The following is a 22,134-nucleotide window of genomic DNA, read 5'->3' as shown; positions in this document are numbered from 1 at the left end:
AGTAATATTTGTAGCTTTTTCTATTTAGCTGGGGTACTTGTTTGGCTTGCTTGTTGTAGTGTGCCTGAATATTGCTGATATCTGTCTGCATTTTATTTTTCCAGCCCACCTACCCAAATGTTGTATTCTTGAACTTGGTGGCTTTTGGGTTGCCTGCCCCTACTATAAATAACAATTTTGGACACTCCTCCCACTTCCATTTCATCAGCTTATTCTACAGAGTAAGGAGCGATTAGTTGGGAAGGCCCACCCCCTTAGTTTCTTAACCTTGAATTATCTTCTGTTTCCTCCCTTCCCACTTATCTTAAAATAATAGCACTTTATTCAGCTGCTTTTACTGTATTTGTGTTTCTTCCTACTTTATTGCTTTATTTTACTTTTGCTGCTTGTTCTTAAAGTGTTCAATTGAATTTATTCTGCAGCATTTATTACTGCTAGGTAATAGCCTAATTAAATTGAAACTGTTATTCTAAGCCTCCTAATTTTGGTTAAGCACTTATAGGTTCATAGGTTGGTACTAGGCTATCAGCCCTAGGGCCTATACAAGCCTAGCCATAACTATTCCCTGGCTATTTCTTCCCACACTATTTACTTCCCTGGACCCCTGTCTAGCAGGGTGACTGACGTGATCTCCAGAGAGAATTTCCTTTCTCCCATCCAATCGTCAAGGTTCGTTTTGAAGAGGAAGACCAAAGAGGCACTCTGCTTGACATGTATGGGCAATCTATTCCAGAGTCTGGGGAGTCTCTGGGTCAGGAACCTATCCCTCCAGCATGTTTTGTTTATTGTGATGACAAGGTTTAGATCCCTGGAGCATGTGGCTCTGAGGGATTGGGATTTCTTTAAGTGTAGCATGTCCAACAGCTCTGGGGTTGACATGGTCTTGTATGTTAAGAAGAGATCACGACTGAGTAGACAATATGTGACAGAGTATAGCTGGTGTTTTTTAAGGCGGCCAGTGTAGGGCATCTGCTTTAGGCCTGTGATTATTTTAGTGAGGTATTTCTGCGGCCTTTCCAGTTGTTGCAGATGTCTTTAGAGGTACATATGAAACGGGGCGTTGTATTCTATAATGGGTCTAATGAGGGGTGAGTACAGTGGGACAATGACCTTCTTTTTTTTGGATGAAAAGCCCTTAGTGATGAGGTGTGCCACATAGAAGGATTTCCTGACTGTTGTGGCGATGTGGTTATCGAAGTTGAGACCACTGTCCACTTGTGTCCCTAAGTCTCTTATCACACTTTCGGTGTTTAGTGTACTGCCTCCTATATGGTAATTCACGGATACATGTTTTTTCCCAAAGGGGATAACTGTACATTTCTTGGCACTGAGCTTAAGCCCATGGCTCTGGCACCAAGCATCTGTTTCTGTAAGGCCCTTTTGTAGAGTATCCACATAATTTGGGGATTCAATAATGGCTCCCAGTTTGCAGTCATCTGCGAACTTTGTTATCCAGAGTCCCTTAGTTTTGGCCTGTACTTCAGAGAAGTAGATGCCAAACAAGAGCGGTCCCTGGACTGAACACTTGTCACTTGTCTGGAGCTGGATTTGGAGTTGGTTACTTTTACAGTGTGGGTTCTATCAGTAAGCCAGTTAGCAACCCATTGGGTGACATAGGGATTAATGCCCAGCTTAGTAAGTTTAGCTGTGATTCCAGAGTGGGGGATGGTTTCAAAGGCCTTGGCAAGGTCTAGATAGGCTGTGTGGACCACCTTACCCTTGTCCATGGCTCTGGAGACTGATTCAAAGAAGTCAATCAGGTTCAAGAGACAAGATCGGCCCTTCACAAACCCAAACTGGGTGGGGTCCAGTGTTTGAAGGTTGCCATTGTCTTTGTTTATAAGTTCCATGATAATATGCTCCATGGCCTTGCAGATAAGGCTTGTCAGACTGATGGGATGGTAGTTTCCGGGTTCCAAGGTGGATCCCCCTTGTGGAGTGGGATAACTGTAGCTCTGCGCCACTCAGTGGGCACGAAACCTGAGGTGAGGCTATGATTAAACATGACACTTAGGTGAGGTGCCAGTTCATATTGTAGTTCATGTAGTACACAGCCCGGGATGTCATCTGGTCCCATGGATGCCGTATTCTTAGCTTTGGAGAGTGCGTTTTTTACCTGTGTGGCCGTTATCACCAGAATTTGGCAATCTTCCGGTATTGAGATGGGCCATTTAGTGGGTGAGAGGGGGGGGTAAAGTTGGCACTGAATCATTCTGCCAGGATATTGGCAGTATCCTTGGGATCAGTATATTTAATGCCATTCTGTTTTAGCTCAGAGCAGATCTGAGCATTGCCATTTAGATTCTTGACATAGTTATAGAATGCCTTGTGGTTGTCTTTGGAATCTTTGGCAATTTTATTTTTGTAACTAGCTTTGGAGCATTTTATGAGGGATCTCAGTTTCTTACTGAGGCTGGTAAGGAAGTTTTTTGCATCCTGGGATTTTCCTTTTTTCTGCAACAGTTTCTTCCTTTTGTTGTAAAGTTTGTTTATGGCAGGGGACCACCAGATTGGCTTCCTTTTTTTGGATGAGAGCACCTTGGTTCTATTTGGGATGGCACGATTCATGCATGAGTGGATGTGCTCGTACAGTGCCTTAGTGTAGAATTCAGCAGTTGAACTTTCAGTTCCCGTCTGCATGGGTGTCATGAAGTTTGTCACTTCTGACTTGAGTAACATTAAGTTGGCTTTGGAGAAGTTTTTTATGATGGTTTCCTTACTGGGGGGTGGGGGTGGGATGTGGATGTTAAGGGTGATTAGTTTATGGTCAGACCTGACTAACGACGGGGTGACCATAGGTGTGGAGCATCGATTTTCCATGTTGGTAATGACCAGGTCTAGGATATTGGAGCCCCTGGTGGGACTATGGATTAGTTGATCCAGGGCATTGGAATTTATGAATTCCAAGAACCGTTGGGCAAAGGTGTTGGTACATGAGTAGTTTTCCCAGTTAATGGCTGGGTAGTTAAAATCATTGAGTATTAGGGTGTTTGGTTCTATCTTAATATTTTCCAGTATGTTTAGAAAGGTGTAGTGAGAATCTTGGGGTATGGTGGGGGATCTGTAGCAAGCTACAATTTGGATTGCAGTCTTACCTAGTGTTAGTTGCACCTGGAGAATTTCAGACGCATTGTGTTGGGCAACTAGCCTGGTGGTGTGAATATCCTTGGTGAATATTGACCCTCCTCCACCTTTAGTGTTTCGGTCCTGCTTTGGTGGCTGAAAAGTGTGGTAAGAGTTGTAGCCTGATATTGCAGGGTTGCTCTCTGGAGCCTTGAACCAGTTCTCAGTTACTGCACAGATATCGATGTTCTCCATTTTTAGGAGTGCCTTGAGAGAGTGCATTTTGAGGTTTAGACTTATAGCATTGAGTAGCATTACCTTCAGATTTTGCATGCTTGTACCTGTTACGGTGGTGGTTTTGTCCTTTGAACTTTGCCTAAAAAAGGCACTATAGGGGTGGCAAGAGCCTTAGCCAGTAACCTGAATCCCAGGGGTGACAGGTGCAGACCATCTCTGGCAAAGCATCATGGTCTGTCAATCATGTCGTCCCAGGCAGACAGATACTGGATCCCCTTTGAATGACACCAGAAGCTTAGCCAATTGTTGAAGTCAATCATTTTGTTCTTATATTGTGGTATAATTCTGGGCGAAGGCAGGATGCTACTCAGGGCTAAGGTCATACCTGCCTGGGCCACATGATCCAAGAGCTCTTCCATGTCTCTTTTCAGGTACATCTCAAGTCATTCACTCCAACATGGACGATGACAGAGTAATATTTGTACTTGTTGTGGAGTGACTTGTGTGCATGCATTATAGGGCAGTTGTTTTACATTAAGAAGGTTTGTAGTCTAGACTCTTGTGGCAGGAGAGTGTAGCCTATACCCTCCTAAGCTGTGAATTGCTGGTGAAGGCTTATTGTGCCTGTTCTAAGTGTCTTTGTTCTGGTTTAAGCACTTGGGCTCCAAACCAGTTATTTTACATTAGGAAGTTTTGTGGCCTAAACTCTTGTGTCAGGAGAGGATAGCCCACACCCTTCTAAGCTAGGAATTGCTGAATGAAGGTTTATTGTGTCTATTATTCTGAAAGTGTCTTGGTTCTGGTTTAAGCACTTGGGCTCCCAACCAGTTATTTTACATTAGGAAGGTCAGTGGTCTAGACTCTTGTGGCAAGAGAGTGTAGCCTTCAACCTTCTTAGCTGGGAATTGCTGATGAAGGGTTATTGTGCCTGTTATCCCATGTGTCTTTGTTCTCATTTAAGCACTTGGGTTCCAGACCAGTTATTTCACACTAGGAAGATATGTGATCTACACTCTTGTGGAAATATTCTATTGAATTGCTGCTTTATTTAAAATGTTTTTTTTTTTTTTTTGCTGTTGTCACTGCAATTCGCTGCACTTTGAATTTCTAGTAATTCTGCATTTTATTGCATAGGCTTGCTGAATCCATACTGTTTGGTACCATTTCAGCACTAAAACGAGCCATCTTACATTAAGAAGGCCCCCCTGCACCCTTGTAGTAGAAGTGTGCAGTCAAGTAAACATCTGAGTAGGGGATTGCTGGAATAAGGTTCAGTCTTGGGATTTCCCTTTGCTTAATTTTTTAAAATCATTTAACTTTGCTTAAGTGTGTTTGTGCTGATTTATGCTGAGTTTATCAGAGCTGCTCTGTACTGCTGCCCTATGAGCAACTCAGGTGTGCATTGTGAAGCACTGACGTAATCCTCATTATTCCCTTCTGGCCCATACTGGTCTGGTTTCCCTTCATGTGACATCACCTTTTGTACCTGTTTTGAGTCCTGGACACAATTCCAGATTTGATCTCTCACCCCTCGGGTCAACTGCACTTGAACCTGGAATCCTTCATACTGACTGCTTGGATGGTCCAGTTCCCATGACGGTCAGATCTCAAGCTTTCTAAACGAGTTACATATCTCGTCTTCATCCCAGTAGCTATCCACTAGGAAAGTTTATGCTAGCAATTGGAATTCTTTTTTCTATCTGGGCTTCTTCTAGGGATTTAGATCCTTTCTCTGCCCCAATACAGCCTATTTTGGATTTCCTGACTAGGCTGTCTCACTCAGGGCTCAGTTACTCTACTATTAAAGTTCAGTTGACAGTTATTTCTGACTTTGATGTGGGTCAAAATCACATGCCCAGTGCATCCTTGAAATAGTCTAAGGCCTTTTTTAAAAGGAAAGTACAGTTGTGTAAAATCTTACCATAACAGTAGATGTCCTTCTCTTCAATGTTGCAGTATTCATAACACTAGGCCTTCCCTGTAAAGGGTAGCCCAATGCCTAGCCAGTATACCAAAGTCTTTAGGTTGTCTTAAAGTATGCCATACATCACACATATGCTCTTCTGTAGCTTAGGGTATAAAGATGACATCTGGACATACCATCCTCAGAACTACAAGCCCCAGTAGGAAAGCCAGTCCAAGGAAAAAAAAAGAGATAACTAGTATATCCAGAAGACAAATGGACCAGGAGAAGGAGGGAGGGAGTGAATACTGCAACAGTGAAGAAGAACATCTACTGCTATGGTAAGATTTTATACAACTGTGCTATCTCCTTCCATTTCACTGTTGCAGTATTCATAACATTAGGGAGAGTACCAAATATCAGGAAGAAGGGGATGAGGACCAGCAGAGCCTTCTAGAAAGCCATGAAGGATGGCCCTAGCAAAACCAGTTCTACCTCTGGAGATTCCATCCAACTTGCAGTGCTTGGTAAAAGTATGCACAGACATCCAGATGGCTGCCTAAAGAATAGAGTGAGTATCCAAACCCTTGAAAAAAACTCCAAAAGAAGTCACAGATCTAATAGACTGAGCCTTAATAGAATAAGGAAGGCTCTTACCATGAAAAGAATAACAAACGAAAATAGGTTTAGAAATCCAAGAAGAAATAGTCTGCATGGGCACAGCTAAACCAAAGGACCTAGGATGAAAGGATATGAAAAGCTAATTAGTTTTTCTAATGGTCTTAGTCTTATCCAAATAAAATCTGAGTTCTATATGCACATCCAACATGTGCAGCACCCTCTCAGTGGCAGATTGCGAAGATGGGGAAAAAGGCCAAATAAATAAACTGATTAAGGGACAGCTCATTTACCACCTTAGGCAGGAAAGAAGGATTTGTACGGAAGGACACCCTGTTGTTATGAAACATCAAAAAAGAAGGGCAAGGGATAAGGGGTTGAAGCTCAGGCACCCATCTGGCAGAAGTAAGGGCTAACAAAAGTACAGTCTTCAAACAGCAATGTTACAAGGAAGCTGAAGCTGCAGATTCAAAAGGAGCCTGAGTTAGTATTTCCAAAACAAAATTAATATCCCAGGGGGGAGGAGCAGGTTTCCTGGGAGGCCTATTATGAAGGACGTCTTTAAGAAATTGTTTATCTTCAAATCTAGATGTTAAAGGAGGAGACAAAGGCAGACAAGCAGAGATAGCTGATAATTGAGCCGTAATAGAAGAATAAGCAAACCTGGTATTGAGCATTTCACAGAGATAAGAGAGAACCAAAGGAACATTCACAGAAAGTGGATCCAAATGATGAGAAAAACACCACATAGAAAACCTATTCCATTTGGATAGGTGGAATTTTCTAGCAGTGGGCTTCCTAGCCTCCTGCAAGACCCTAAGCACATCCTCAGAAAAAGGTATCTATGTGGAATCAAAACTGTATCATCTTCAGTGTCAAATGAAGAGTGGACAGGTGGAGATGGATGAGAGATCCCTTGTCCTGTGTGAGTAATTCCACCCTGTGAAGTAACTTGTGATGATTGCCCTTGGCTAAATGCAGAAGAAGAGGGAACCAATGCTGTCTCAGGCAAAAGGGAGTCACCAACAAGATTTTGGGAGCATCCTGTTGAATTGTGAACAGGACCTTTGCAATGACAGGAAGGGGAGGAAAAGTGTAAAGAAATATCCCCTTCCAAAAAGAAGATAGGGTGGCCACCTTCCAAACCATAGGACCTAAGACTCTGGCACAAAACAGAGGAAGTTGCTTTTTCAGAGGGGAGGCAAAAAGATCTATTTGAGGAGTAAACCGTTGGTGGACAATGTCTGGAAACACATCCCTGTGACATATCCGTTTGTGGCATAGAGGTAAGGACCTGCTCAGAGCATCTGCCACCCAAGTTTTGACCTGAGGAAATGTAAACTGCCTGAAGAATCACCTGATACTGGACAGCAAGATCCCACACCAAGAGAGCCAACTGACAAAGAAGGTATGTTGTTGTCCTCCCTGTTTGTTTACATCACAGTTGTATCATATGTAAACACCTTGGGAGGTCCTAGGAGATGAGAGGATGAAAAGCCTGAAGAGCCAGTAGAAGAACACTCATCTCTTTGACATTGATGTACTGTTTCTGCTGATAAGACAGCCACACCCCCTGCACCTTTAGGGAGCCAAAAGCTGCTCCCCATCCCGTTTCTGAAACATCTGTGAACAGCTCCTGAAAGGGAAGAGGGGGATGAAAATGAAGGCATGAATTTAGAGTCAGCTGTTGAATACACCATGGAAGTTCCTTCTTGAGACAAGGTAGAAGAGTAACTACAAAGTCTAGAGGATGCATATGTTGAAGACAAACTGACTTCAGATACCACTGAAACTATCTCATGTGAAGTTTGGCCAGAGGGAGCATAGGAATGGTGGATGCCATGAATCCCAGAACTCTCAAAATCTCCAGGTTGTAATAGAGGACAAAAGAAGAAGAGTTTCAAAGAATATGAGAGTTAAAACCTTGGGAGGAGACAGGGATGCCAGCATAGGCACAGTCTGAATCCTACAACCCAGAAAAACATGATCCTGAGAAGGAGTCAGAGAAGACATTTTGAAGACTGATTATTTTGAAACTCTTTTGTATTTTTATTGTAGAAAGATTGTCCTGCTTCCATTATTCCGTTTCACCACATCCCAGTATCAAGTGAGGAAATGAAAAGCAACTTTCATAAATGCTGGATATGACAATACATTATAATACCTTATGGAAATGGCATTTTGACTGTAACTACTGGAAGCTTGTGCCACAAATATATTATGAAATCACAACACTTTTTCATTAGCAATTACTTTTATACTTCTTTTTTATTCTGGCTACAGTATCTGAGTCTAAATAAACTAAAGCTAAAATTAAGTGTTTTGTTCTTGTTAAAATTATGGCTGAAGTAATTAAACGAGCACTTCAAATTGAAATAACAGAGGCACAACATATGTATTTTTAAAAGTGAAACAAAAAAAGTTCCTTGAAACTTTTATAGGGGAGGCTGCCATGATTTGGATCACTTGCAGATGAAAGGACAACAAATGACACTCTTCATAGAAAGTAATTGCAGCTTTATTTACTCATAAAAAAATCACTTTTGTATTTTGTTATAGTTCATTTGCAACTCCCTAGTGTCTTTTTGTTTTCTTCAGAACAATGCTTGTTTAATTGATATATGGTCTTTTTCGTGTCTGCAGATTCTCATCTTGAAAATGGAATCCTTTCTGCAGGAGCTATTGTAGGGATTTCTATTGGGGTTGTGGTAAGCTTAGCTTTAATTCTGACTGTTGGGGCAGTCCTGCTGAAGAAATTCAGAATGCCTGATGAAAACAGATCAAATGGTGAGCTCAAGAAAAAAAAAAACTTGTTTTACATTTAGTAAAATAAAATGTAACTCATTATTAACTGTAATGTGTCAAAATTTACAGCCAGTAATGTCAGGACATATGAAAATTTTAATGTTTCAAATGGACTGCCCATATATGAGAATCGCCTTCCAGATGTACATTGTCAGGTGAGTCTTGCTGGTTTTATTTTTGTTAGACATATATCTTTCAAATGTCTAGAATTTCATAGAGTTTTCTCATTGTGTCTCATATTTTTGGTCTGTTTCTCGAACAATGTGGTATTTTTTGTCAGGTAATTGCGGGTTAAATCATAGAGTTTCAGACCATTTCCACCAGAAAAAGCATCCTATTGTAAAATCTGTTATTCTGTTAACTTTCTAAGTTTATAAGAACAGTAGTTAAACTCTGTACCCTGATTTTAGGTCTTTGTCCCCCCATTATGTTTGACTTTGTCTGAATTTTTGGCACTAAGAGGCTGATAGATATTTCTGTAGAACTCTAGTTTGCCAACAAATATAAGAAGGCTGACTTTGACAAGTCTGTCTGTAGTATTGTTAATTTTCACACCAGTCAAAAAATTCAAGTGTGCATACCCACCTATACTATTATTTTGTTTTAAGAAATAGACTGTTTAATATTTACTTAGATTTTTGATCCATGCATATTAGTTTCAAATTACTTGAAACTGAAAATGTTTTTATACAGGAAAAAGCATATTTTCATAAGTTGGTGTGCAGAAAAGCGATTTTCAGCAAATGTTGTACATGATATGGTTGTCATTTGAGAGAAAGAGATCAAGCAACAACAATCCTATTTTTAAGATTTGTCATCCTTACTCGTGTAATCATCTGTGAGATCACTATAATATACAGAGTTAAAAGGCTGCCTTTTGACTGCAGTGGTCATGTGAACACTCCCAAGATATGTCAACACACAGCATCTTGGGAGGATAGTATAACAACAACTCTGTATTGTATTAACCCAGCACAAAATTTTTTTTGAACATCTGCATAATGAAAATACAATTTTTCATTATGAGTGAATGCAGTCTTATGAAAGCAATGCTGGCCCAGTAACTCTCATTAACTAATGTGACAGTCCATGAATTTCATTTTGAGGATCTTTTCGTCATATGTTTTATGTAATGGCACTTAAATAAAAAAAAAAAGAACAATATGAGTAAGAAAGAATGCCATATTTAGTGGAAGCACGACAGTTCTGAACTGAGAAAATGTCTAGAAAGTTCGTAAAGGGGATGTTGAGGGGGTGAGGAGGAGATCAGTTCTTAAAGGAGCATTATTTCAAATATTCTAATAATAAAATAAGTCTGTGTATGTGTGTGCATACATGTGTGTGTATGTGTATATATAGACAGATAAAGTATACACACACACACATGCACACACACACATATATATGTGTGTGTGTGTGTGTGTGTGTGTATGGTTGCCCTTCACTATGGTGAACAGCTTGTTGATATACACATACACACACATGCACACGTATATGTGTGTGTGTGTGTATGTATATATATATATATATATATATATATATATATATATATATATATATATCTATGGGTCTACCTGAAAATGCCGAAATCGCAGATCGCTGACAACGAGAACACCGACACCGGAAGATCGACAACGGAGAAGACCGACAGTTGAGAATCCCGACGTTGAGAACACCGACATGTTAAGGTAAGTGTGCGATAGGGACGGACATTAGGGTCAGGGTGTGGGTAAGGTAAGTGTGTGATAGTGACGGACATTAGGGTAGGGTGCGGGTCAGGTAAGTGTGTGATAGTGACGGAGTTTAGGTTTAGGGGCAGGTTATGTGAGTTAGGGTTAGGGTTGCGGGTAAGGTAAGTGTGCGATAGTGATGGACTTGAGGGTTAGGGGTGGATTAAGTGAGTTAGGGTTAGGGTGCGGGTAAGGTAAGTGTGCGATAGTGACGGACCTTAGGGTTAGGGTTTGGGTTAAGGTAAATGCATAGATAGTTGTGTATGTAAGGTTTAGTGTAGGATTGTAAGGTTTTTGGTGTGCTTGTGTTCTGTGTGTGTTTTTCAGGTAAGGTATTTGTTTTGCTGATTGTCGGGATTTTGGTTTGCTGGGCATGTGAAGTTTCGTGTTTTTTAACTTTTTTTTTTTCATTTTTTTTTTCATGTCGGTTATTTCGTTGTCGGTATTTTGGCATGTCAGTGTTATCAGGTAAACCCATATATATATATATATATATATATATATATATATATATATATATATATATATATATATGTGTAGATATACATATATGTGGGTGCTTTTCACTCTATTGACTAGCTTGTTGATAGAGTGAAGTGCCCAGGGAATTCATGAAAACACTGTTTGTTGAGTGCTGAAGGTGCCAAAAGTAATAAGATTGAGTGCTTGTGGTTATGGTAAGTGTGGGATTGGGTTTTAATGCCACAACATTAGGATACACCCTCCTGCCCATGCTTACTAATGTGTGCTAACCAAAACCTTAACCCTGCCCTGGCTCCTGCACCTAAGCCCAACTCTGCACTTTACTTTAGGAAAAACTCTTTTCATGACACTACTACAGTTCAAAGTATGTCTGAATTTAGTGGTGGGGTTTTAGTTAATTGATCACAAAAGGAAACAATCTGATTTCATTTTATGACTGTTTCTAGTTTTGAGGCACTGTTTTTTTGATAACTATGTTTTAAGAATGCTGGCATCAATCACCTGTGTTTCAATGTCTGTGCATATCAACAGAGCAACACAGCCTTATATGTATATAGTGAGAGATCTTACATATTGGAAATGTTGGAAAAAGCCTTAAACATGTGCAAATGGACTAGAGTTGGCAGAGTTTCCAAAGCCCTTTATTCAGGCAGTAACCTACATTAGTTAATTGAAAGTCAGTTACTGTTTATTACTGTATAAAAGGATATTGGAATTGCAAGACAAATCAGGAACTTGTTTTCTCATCTGTTGTGGGTCAGTATAAGGGTTTTGACCAAAAGATTTGTGGAGTACAGCAGGTCAGTCAGTGCTAATTCTGGATGTGGCCTGAAGTAAACTCAGGTGAAGATATTTCCATTAATGGCAAAGCTGAATAGAGGGCCTGTTAGGGTCAGTAGCTCTGGTTTATAATTTTAACAGCATGAAGATGGAAAGGCTGTTATTGGACTACTTACATGAAGTATAAAACCTGATGTTCTTCGTGGTTCATTGTTGCAGTCATCACATTTGGGTTATCCCTGTCAGGGTAGCCCTCGGCCGGCCCGAATACCAGAGACTTAGTATGTCTGCTTCGGTTGCTGTCACTTCAGGACTGACTTCAGGTTGTCAGTAGTATAAAGCAAGGCAGCCGACACATTTACATCAGTCTTTCTTGGTGAGGACCTCGAAGCAGAAGCAGTTCGAATGAGTGCGGGTTGGCTGCTACCTGAATTTCATCTTCCAAACTGAAGCTGAAGTCTTCTAAAGCTAAGTACCCCGTTGAGGATCCTTTTTTCTTTCTCTTACCGATGTCAGAAAAAGTTAACAATTGTCTCGCCTGTGAAAAGCAAATACCACACCAAGACTTTCATTCTTACAGCATCACTTGCTTAGGCCCAGACCATGACGTCCCTTGCTGTCACTTTTGTGCTTTGTTTAATGCCAGAACTATATGTCGTTGGACCCTCATTCTTGCTAGAAATTTTCGTTTACAGTCCTCGAATTCCGATATGGCTTTGGTAAGCCATCCGACAGCAGATCTTCTGAAAAAACATAAGGATAAAGACAGAGACAGACCGTACAGGTCCAAACCTACCGACAATGCTCCCGTTAAGCTAGTTGTCAGTTCTCCGGTCCTCAGTGAGGTACTTTCCTAGCCCTTGATGCCCACTTCTGTGGATTTGCAGGCCGCTACCAATACCCTTTCAGAGTCTGGTATGCCACAAAACTCTTCTTCGACTAAGGATCCTGTGGTTGTCTCTACCTTGGCTGAGTCTGGAGCCACTGAACAGGCACTGGCTTCCAAGGAAGTACTTTGCATTACCGATTCTCGACACAAACTGATGATTTCTTTCGCATCTACTGTTCTTTCAAAAACTACCAAGTTTCTAAGGCCTGGGGTACGAACCACACCCAAGAAACCAACAACTCTGTCTCAGACACATGCTTCCTTGCCTCAATCACAAATGCTTAAAATCGCGAAAGACCTTATCATGCTGATCAGGGAAAGCCAAGCTACACCTCCCAAAAGAAAAAAGAGGTCTGTCCCCAGTAGTTTTGTCTGAACAGGAGTCTGATGACTCTGATGCATCTCAATATGAAGACATGCAGCCCCTCTCTGCTTATGAGGATTCTGATGCAGAGGATTCCATTCCTTCAGCCTCTCCACCCAAGGACTTTTCCTTTGGGGAAACTGTTCATACCTTAAGGGAGCATTTCCAATGGGAATTTCAGGACTACCCTCAGTCTAAAAAGAGACTCAGAGAATTTCACAGCACAGACCCCTGGCTATTCACATAGTCATGGATGTTGTGGACGATGTTTTCCTGGAATCCAATTTGACTCCTAACACCCTCCCTCCTGCTCCCAGAAAACCTGACAGGTATTGCAGAGTCCCTGACTTACACAAATTTCTTTTCAAAAATCATACTGCTGACCCTGAGGTAATTTCTCAAGGGCCTAAAGGAATTACAGCAACCTCTACTAAGAATCCCACCCCCTCAGATAGGGATTCCCGAGCACTAGACAGATGGGGTAAAAAAGTATATACCTCTGCTATTCTTGCTATCAGAGCACTAAATTCTCAGTTCCTTATGCTACAATTTCAGCAACATACCATGGAACTCCTCAAACAAAAAGGGTCTTCCTTTCCTGCTTGTGCAGAATCTAAAGAATTACAGGAGTTAATGCATTCTTCAAGTCAAGTAACTAAGCACACCTTACACTGTAGTTTTGATGCCCTAGAACCTTCACACAGGGCAGCCATCACCGGTTCTCTCCTTAGAAGGCATGCTTGGCTTAAGGAACAGCCCTTGTCAGACCATGTTAAACCTAAATTATTGGATGCACCCTTGCACAAAGACAACTTATTTGACACCAAGGCAGAGGAGGTCTTAAAAAAGATGGAAGAAAAAGCTAAATCTACGCAGACAGTTAAGGATTTCCTATAAGTCCAGCCACCCAGGTTCAGCAGGCATTGCCCCTCAAAGCACTGGTCCTTTCCTGCTCCCACCAGGTCAGTTCAGCCCAGACCCCAGGGAAGCAGACCCCCCCAGACAGCAGCCACAGCGAATGCAGAGATCAAAGCAGTGGAGTTCCTCCACTTCAAAACCAGGGAGTTCTAAGCCATCCCATAATGGTAAGAACTCACAATGACTCTCCTCCACCACCCCCTCCCTCTGCCCACCTTCACTTACCCCTAGGAGGAAAACTCTCCTTTCACACAAGCACCTGGGCCACCATTACCAACAACCGCTGGGTCCTCAACATAGTGTCCCAGGGATACAAATTTTCTTTATACACTCTTCCAACCCCAAAAGGGTTCCCAGATCTACCAGAAACCAGTGGGCAGAGGTGAAAAAGCAGGTCCTTTCCCTGCTCTCTGTGAGGGCAATAGAGCACGTTCCTGCAGAACAGAAAGGCCAAGGTTTCTACTCCGGATTTTTTCTGGTACCCAGAAAAGAGGCCACCTGGCACCCCATCCTTGATCTATCCATTCTAAACACCTTCCTGGTGATACCAAAATTCAAAATGCTCACCCTCCAACAACTGCTACCCATGCTCTCCAAGGATGCTTGACTAGCCACCCTAGACCTAAAAGAGGCTTACCTTCACATTCCTATCAGGGAATCATGGAGGAAATATCTACACTTCAGGGCAGGATCTCTGCACTTTCAGTTCTCTGCACTTCTCTTTGGCTTATCTACTGCTCCCAGGGTTTTCACAAAATGTCTGGCTCCCACCATTGCCTTTTGCAGACAAAGAAATATCCAAACTTACCCATACTTAGATGACTGCCTAATTCTGGCAGACAGTCAGGAAAAGCTGCTCAAGCACCTGACCTTTGTAAAGTCCTTACTGACCTCCCTAGGGTACATTATCAATGAAAAGAAATCCAAACTAGTGCCCACCCAAAGGATTATATTCCTGGGAGCAAGCCTGGACATAGCATCCCAGACGGCATTCCTTACACCAGAAAAGCAAACTTACCTGACAGCCTACTTCTCTCAACTAGCCACCAGACCCAATTTATCTGCAAGGAAAATCCTACAAGCTCTGGGGTTCATGGCATCTTGCATTCTACTTGTTCCATACACAAGACTGCATATGAGGAAACTTCAAAAGTACCTAAAAAGTCTTTGGTGTCAACACTCTCAAGACCTGGAAACTCTTATACCAGTGATACCTTGCCTCAGGAAAGATTTTCTTTGGTGGCCAGTAGCATGCTCCCACAACAAGGGACTACCTTTCTCACCACCCCCGCCACCCAGACCATCGCCACAGATGCATCAGACTATGCCTAAGCTGCACACCTGGATGGCAGGTGCATGCAGGGCCAATGGAGCCCACAACAAATCCATCTGCACATCAACCAAAAGCTGTCCAGCACACATTGACAGCTTTCTTGCCCCTTCTCTCCCCAGGGGCTCTCCTGATCAAAACAGACAACACCACTGTGATGTGTTATATCAACATGCAGGGAGGGACTCACTTCTACCCTCTATGCAGGCTGGCCATGATCCTTTGGCACATAGCCTCTGCCATGCAACTCCACCTGTTAGCACAATTCCTGCCAGGCTCTCTAAACTCTCTGGCAGACCACTTAAGTAGAAATCTTCTGACCCGACATGATTGGCAGTTAGACAAAAGAACCTTCATCCTAATAACTCAGAAATGGGGCACCCCGAAGGTTGACCTCTTTGCCTCCCACACAAACCATCAGCTAAGCAAGTTCTGCACCAGGGAGCATCACTGCATGGCTTGGAAAGTGGATGCCGTATCCTTCCCCTGGGTCAGTCTATTGGTCTATGCATTTCCCCTACTACCTCTCATCACCAGGGTACTGCTCAAAATAAGGGAAGAAAAACCAAGGACAATTTTGATTTCTCCAGTCTGGCCTCACCAGCACTGGTACCCACTGCTGCGCAGCCTGTCCCCACTGTCACCATGGCATCTCCCTCAGACCCCAACCCTCCTGACCCAGAGGAAAGGATAATTCATGCATCCCCAATTGCAGACCCTCAATTTGGAAGCCTGGCTTATTTCCTGACCACTGATCAATCTGCCAACCTCAGTAAACAGGTTCTAGATGTTATATGTGAGGCTAGATGCCCTAGCACTAGAAAGTCTTATGCTGACAAATGGAAAAGGTTCTGCACCTGGATTCAGGCTAAGGGAGCCGATATGGAACAGCCCTCCCTACCTCTCATCCTGGACTACCTAGATGACCTGCTACACAGTGGTCTCTCCTTTTCCTCTATTAAAATTCATCTCTCTGCTATTTCTGCTCATTTCCACACTGAGTAGCCCCTTTTCTCACACACTCTGATCAAACAATTCTTAAGAGGGGCTAGCAACTTGAGGCCACCCAGAAGAGCACCTACCCCAACTTGGGACCTTAACTTTGTGTTTGGAAAAGCTCAACCTGCCCCCCTTTGAACCAACATCATCAGCAGAGTTAAAATTTCTCTCCTGGAAGACTGCTTTTCGTCTGGCCATCACTTCAGCCAGAAGAGTCTCCAAGCTACAAACACTCATGGCTGTGGAGCCCTTCATCATCTTCCATGCTGACATGGTGTCCCTCAGGACTAACCCATCTTTCATGCCCAAAGTGGTGTCCAGTGTGGCTCTCAACCAATCTGTTCATTTGCCCACCTTTTTCCCTAACCAATAAAGGAAGGGGGAAAGGATCCTGCACTCTCTAGATGTGCACAGACAGCTCAGATTCTATCTAGACAGGACTAAATCATTCAGAAAGTCTGATCAATTACTGGTTAGCTTTGCTGCAGGGGCAGAGGGCAAAGCCATCTCCAAACAAACAATTTCCAAATGGATAGCACACTGCATCCATTTCTGTTACAAGCAACACAGAAAACCTCCCCCTAAGGGGGTCAAGACTTACTGTATCAGAGCAGCCTCCACCTCTGCAGCTTTCCTCAGAGGAGTCCCTAGTAGGGACATCCTGGAGGCTGCAACATGGACATCTGTTCACACCTTCACCAAGCATTACCACCTGCCTATCTTCTCCAAATCCAGGGCAGACTTTGCCACTGCAGTCTTGCAGGGCATCCTTGCCAGCCCCTAGTCTCCTTGACTGCCTTCACCCTTTTCATCAGCTTTGGGAATCAACCCAAATGTGATGACTGCAACAGTGAAACATGAAGAACATAGTACAGTTGAGTACACTTACCATAAATGTAGATGTTCAAGTGTATTCACTGTTGCAGTCCTGATTTTCCTCCCTCCAGCCCCCTCTTTCTCTCTCTCTCTCTCTCTCTCTCTCTCTCTCTCTCTCCTTACAAGGAACATTTTGGCATTTACTTTCTACTGGCGGGGTTCTTCCACTATAACCTGGCTCCCACTTAGGGGCTCCTGACAGGGCAAGAAAAACTGATGTAGTGGCATCAGCTGCCTTACTTTATACTACTGATGACCTCACGTCAGTCCTGAAGCAACAGCAACTGATGCAGAAATACTAAGCCTCTGGTATTCGGGCCGGCCGAGGGCTACCCTGGCAGGGATAACCCAAATGTGATGACTGCAACAGTGAATACACTCAAACATCTACATTTATGGTAAGTGTACAAAACTGTACTTTATGAAGGTACTGTTCAGACTGTATGAATACTAAACTTAGCTAAAAGTCAGATCATTTTGTTTATTTTTTTGCTGCTCCGTTATAATAAACTTTTTTTTTTAACAAACTTGAACCTCCTCTGCTTCCTAAAACTTAAGCTATGCATATTAGTATACACACGCACACACACACACACACACACACACACACACACACACACACACACACACACACACACACACACATATATGCATATGTGTGTGTGTGTGTGTGTGTGTGTGTGTGTGTGTGTGTGTGTGTGTGTGTGTGTGTGTGTGTGTGTGTATGTGTGTGTGTATGTGTGTGTGTGTGTGTATATATATATATATATATATATATATATATATATATATATATATATATATTAGAGGGAGAGAGTGGATATAAAAAGTGTACACACTCATGTTAAAATGCCAGTTTTTGTGATATAAAAAAATGAGACCACAATAAATCATTTCGAAACTTTTCCCACCTTTAATGTGACCTATAACCTGTATAATTCAATTGAAAAACAAACAAATCTGTTCGGGGAAAAATATAAAAAATAAAAAATGTACACTATGCTGGTTGCATAAGTGTGCACACCCTTAAACTAATACTTTGTTGAAGTGCATTTTGATTTAATTACAGCATTCAGTCTTCTTGGTTACACACCTGCCATCAATTAAAGAGACTCTGATTAAACCCAAATAAAATTCAGCTGTCCTAGTAGAAATTTCCTGAAATTTACTCAGTTGCTTGCTACAGTAAAAGCCATGGTTCACAGAGAGTTTACAAAGCATCCAAAGGATCTCATTACTGAAAGGTATAAAGAAAGGGAAGAGTACAAAAAAAATTCTGCAGCATTGGGTATACCATGGAACACAGTGAAGACAGTCATCAAAAAGTGGAGAAAATATGGGACAACAGTGATGTTGCAAGGAATTGGACATCCTGCCAAAATTGATGAAAAACCAACGAACCAAAAGGCAAAAAGAACAAACCAACTGAAGACGAACAAGTAAAAAAGGATATCCAACAACTGCAGGCAAAGTACTTTAACGTAAGACAGTTTATTATCAAAACTCCACACATTTTTGTCACCCTCGTAGGATAACTTCTTCAGAAAATACAAGCAGACTACAAAGTAGCAGTTTTGTTAAAAAAACAGCAACTGGTGTCATGTGATAGCAGTTTTGTTAAAAAAACAGCAACTGGTGTCATGTGATAGCGTAAACCTATCAGCTCAACTTAATGCATAGAGCAAGCACCAATGAATGAGTGAAAATGTCAGCTAAAACATTAAAGTATGCATTTACTTAAAATTAATTAAAGCATACAGATAACTATACAAATAATTATCAGTGTAAGTGACCATGTCAACTTATAAAATGATAAAAAAACTAACTAATGTGTACGAGTAAACTTTTGAATAAATTCTCAATAAAAATCAAATAAGAACTGCACGTAATGAATGTGTATTTACCTATGCATCTATATATAAACTACAAGCATTTTAAACTCTATCTAAAATAGAGATGACAACCAAACATTTTTATGTCCATGTTTATATATAAAGTATGTAACATATTTAAGATATGAAATATTTATATAAATCATCTTGTGAAGCTTTTTAATTCATCTCATAAGGCTTTTTAATTTCAGTAAACAAGAAATATTGCAATTTTCATTCAAGCCTGGGTATACAAAAGCATCTAAGGCAAGTTGCCATTCCAGTTCACGTACCTCAAGAAGTAAGGAACTGGGACCTCCCCAATGTCTGGCATTATTTTGTCAATAGCTTAGAAATAAAATGTATGACCATTACTTGAAAATGAATGCCTAGCTAGAGCATTTTCAATTTTGTTTTTAACTATAGCATCAGAATGCTCATAAGTCCTTTCACGAAACTTCCAGTCAGTTTTACCTATATAAAACGCCGGACAGTGGTTACACTTTGCTAAATATATTATACCCTTAGATTCACAATTCAATTTGTGTTTAATAAAATACCTGCTATTGTTGCCTACCTCAAATGAACTTCCAGTCCTAACAAACTTACACATCCTACATGCCCCGCATGTGAAAGTGCCATAAAGTCTCGCACTAGATCTAGTGTTTTTACTTTCAAGGAGGCTTTTCAAGTTAGCTCCCCTTCTGTAAACAATTGTAGGTAAATGACCTAGTCTATCAACTACTAAATTGTCCTTATATAAAAAGGACCAATTTTTAAGATCATTTTCACCTGTCCACTATCATTATTAAAAGTTGTAATGAAACACACGTTGTAAGTGGAGGTCTCGTAAGTCTGGTCGTTCATATCTTTAGTTGTTCCACTAACCATCATGTCATTATTAATAGTGGTTATCTGGTGAATATTGTTGCCCATAGGCACTACAGGAGTCTCAGACTGGAAAGTTTGACTTACATCTGTCCATGTCAACAGATGTGTAAAATAACCACTGTTACATTTACATTTAATTTCTTCAGTTAATCAGTTTATTAGAGTAATAGGGTAACCCCGGTTATAAAGCATGTCTTTCAACAAGTGACTTTCAACCAGGAAATCACTTTCTAGTGAACACATTCTTGCAGCTCTGATAAGTTGACTTTTAACTATAGATCTCTTCTGTGCATGAGGGTGGGCACTAGTGTAATTCAAGAAGGAGTTACAGTAGGTAGGTTTCCTGAAAATTTTTGAAAGGAGTCTCTTGTTTACTGAATCTTTAGTTAATTTGACATCTAAATAATCAATACATAGGGTGTCAAATTTAAAAGTAAACTTAAAAAAGTTTGTGGTAAAATTAAAATAATTCACTAGTTGTGATGCTTTATTCTCGTCACCTCTAAAAATAATAAAGATGTCGTCTAAGAATCTAGTGCAATAGATTAAGGGAGATTTAATTTCTGGTTTATTAAATATAAATAACTTTTCCCAGTATGCCATGAAAGGATTTGCCAGACTAGTCCCACATGGTGAACCCATAGCTACACCTTGTTTTTGTAGGTAGTATTCACCATTAAACATGAAAAAATGTAAGTATGATGTTGACGAGTTCTGTAACTAAATCTGTTTCCTTTGTTGGTCTTTTTGTCTTTCAATGACAGAGCAATCCATTCTACTGCCTCCAAATGGGGAATGGAAGTATACAGATCAATGATGTCAATGGTTAAAAAGTTATTCCCTTGGTTAAAATCTAAACAACTTTTGTAAAAAAGACCATGAGTCTTTACATACCTGTGGTTCACGTTTTAGGTATTTTTGTAGAATAGACTCAACCAGTTTCGCACAAGGGTAAGTTAAAGAGGCTCTGCAATCAATAAGTGGCCTCATAGGTGGATTAACCTTATCCTTGTGTATTTTGGGAATGCCAAACATAATTGGTGTTTTAGGGGAAGGCATATTGATGTAATTATATGCGTCAAGGTAAATTTTTGCTTCGATAAACAAATCACCGAAGTAACCTCTAATTCTTGAATGTGCTACATTCATTTCATTTAATGATGACTTAGAGTAAGCGGTGTTGTTTAACACTAAGTCCATTTTATTGTTGTAATCAGTGATGTAAAAAATTACCAAGCCTCCCCCCTTGTCTGGTTTAACTATTCGTACTTGTAAAGATCTCAAAAGTTTTAATGCTTATGTTTGTTCATAACTGGTGTTGTTTTTCCTGTGCGTACCAGTATATACACATGCATGTAGTATGTGCCTAATGTCAAGTTCACATACATTCTCAAATAACTGAGAAGGAGGTGTAGTGGAGGATTAAACATACTTGTTGGTTTAAAAGTACAGCTTGAATAACTTAAGTTACCCAAAAGAAGGGTTAAATTTAATTTCCTCACAAAGCACTTCAAGTCAATTAAAGTTTTAGCAATGTTAATATTCTTACTCGGAACAAAAGTATTACCCCTGGCCAGTAATCCAATCAAAGAAGGCTCAATGGTAATAGAAGAGAAATTATATATATTAAAATCACCACGTATGTTTGTAAGAATGTCAAGTTTAATGGTGTGTGTTAGGCTCTCTTCTACTATCTCTTCCGTCGGTTGTTCCATGCTTTGTTCCTTTGATTCTGAGGTGGTCGCGATCTCAACGTTGACCTGGAATTCATATCCTTCTGAAAATTTGATTCAGACTGGATATTCTGGTTAAACTGACCATTAGTCTGGTTGTTATGTGATCACAATCTTTCACTGCGTCTTACAGTGTCAGGCACATTAATGTCATTAGTATCGTTGCTGTTATTTTGTAAGAGGTGGTCAGGTTTGCTGACTGTAGTAGCGTCACAAGTAGAGTTCATCATGTTATTGGCTTGCCAGGTCTGTGCCATTTGTGGTCTAGGATATGCTGAACTGTTACTATAGGCTGAACAGTCCCGGTTCATTTTTTAAATTTTGTTACTCTTTAACCTGTCTAGTTGTTGTTCAATGCTAGTAAAAACTCTACTATAGTCATACTTATACCTGCCAAAATCTAAATCTGCATTGATGTCTTTATCTAAATCATCGATGTCCTTTAAAATACTCTCAATTTGCAACGAATAATGTTTAGCCATCAATTCCATTAATTGAAAACCTTGTTGGTCAAATAATGCTACAAGCTCTTTATGAAAAATAGAATCTGGAATCAATCCAGTGGGGAATTGATGCTATCGAAGGCCTTTAGGTACTATTTTCTCTTGCAAACATTGCTTAAGGTAAACTACTTCAAGCTGGAG

General features: G+C 40.8%; 1 protein-coding gene across 1 annotated transcript in view; it reads left to right on the top strand.

The window, feature by feature from the left end:
• LOC122808428 (carcinoembryonic antigen-related cell adhesion molecule 21-like) overlaps nt 1-21,894 on the top strand; it is a 395,996-nt gene extending 374,102 nt beyond the window's left edge. Inside the window, exons 3-5 of the mRNA XM_044079390.1 lie at nt 8,465-8,608; nt 8,696-8,781; nt 21,835-21,894. Of these exons, the coding sequence (XP_043935325.1) occupies nt 8,465-8,608; nt 8,696-8,781; nt 21,835-21,894 (290 nt within the window). The remainder of the gene's footprint in view (nt 1-8,464; nt 8,609-8,695; nt 8,782-21,834) is intronic.
• The last annotated feature ends 240 nt before the right edge of the window (nt 21,895-22,134 follow it).

This window comes from Protopterus annectens, chromosome 8.part0, assembly GCF_019279795.1.
Source record: "Protopterus annectens isolate FY-2018-M chromosome 8.part0, PAN1.0, whole genome shotgun sequence".
In the NCBI taxonomy this organism is placed as follows: domain Eukaryota; kingdom Metazoa; phylum Chordata; order Ceratodontiformes; family Protopteridae; genus Protopterus; species Protopterus annectens.
Note: the sequence above shows the minus strand (reverse complement) of the source record. Positions and strands in the feature narration are given on the sequence as shown.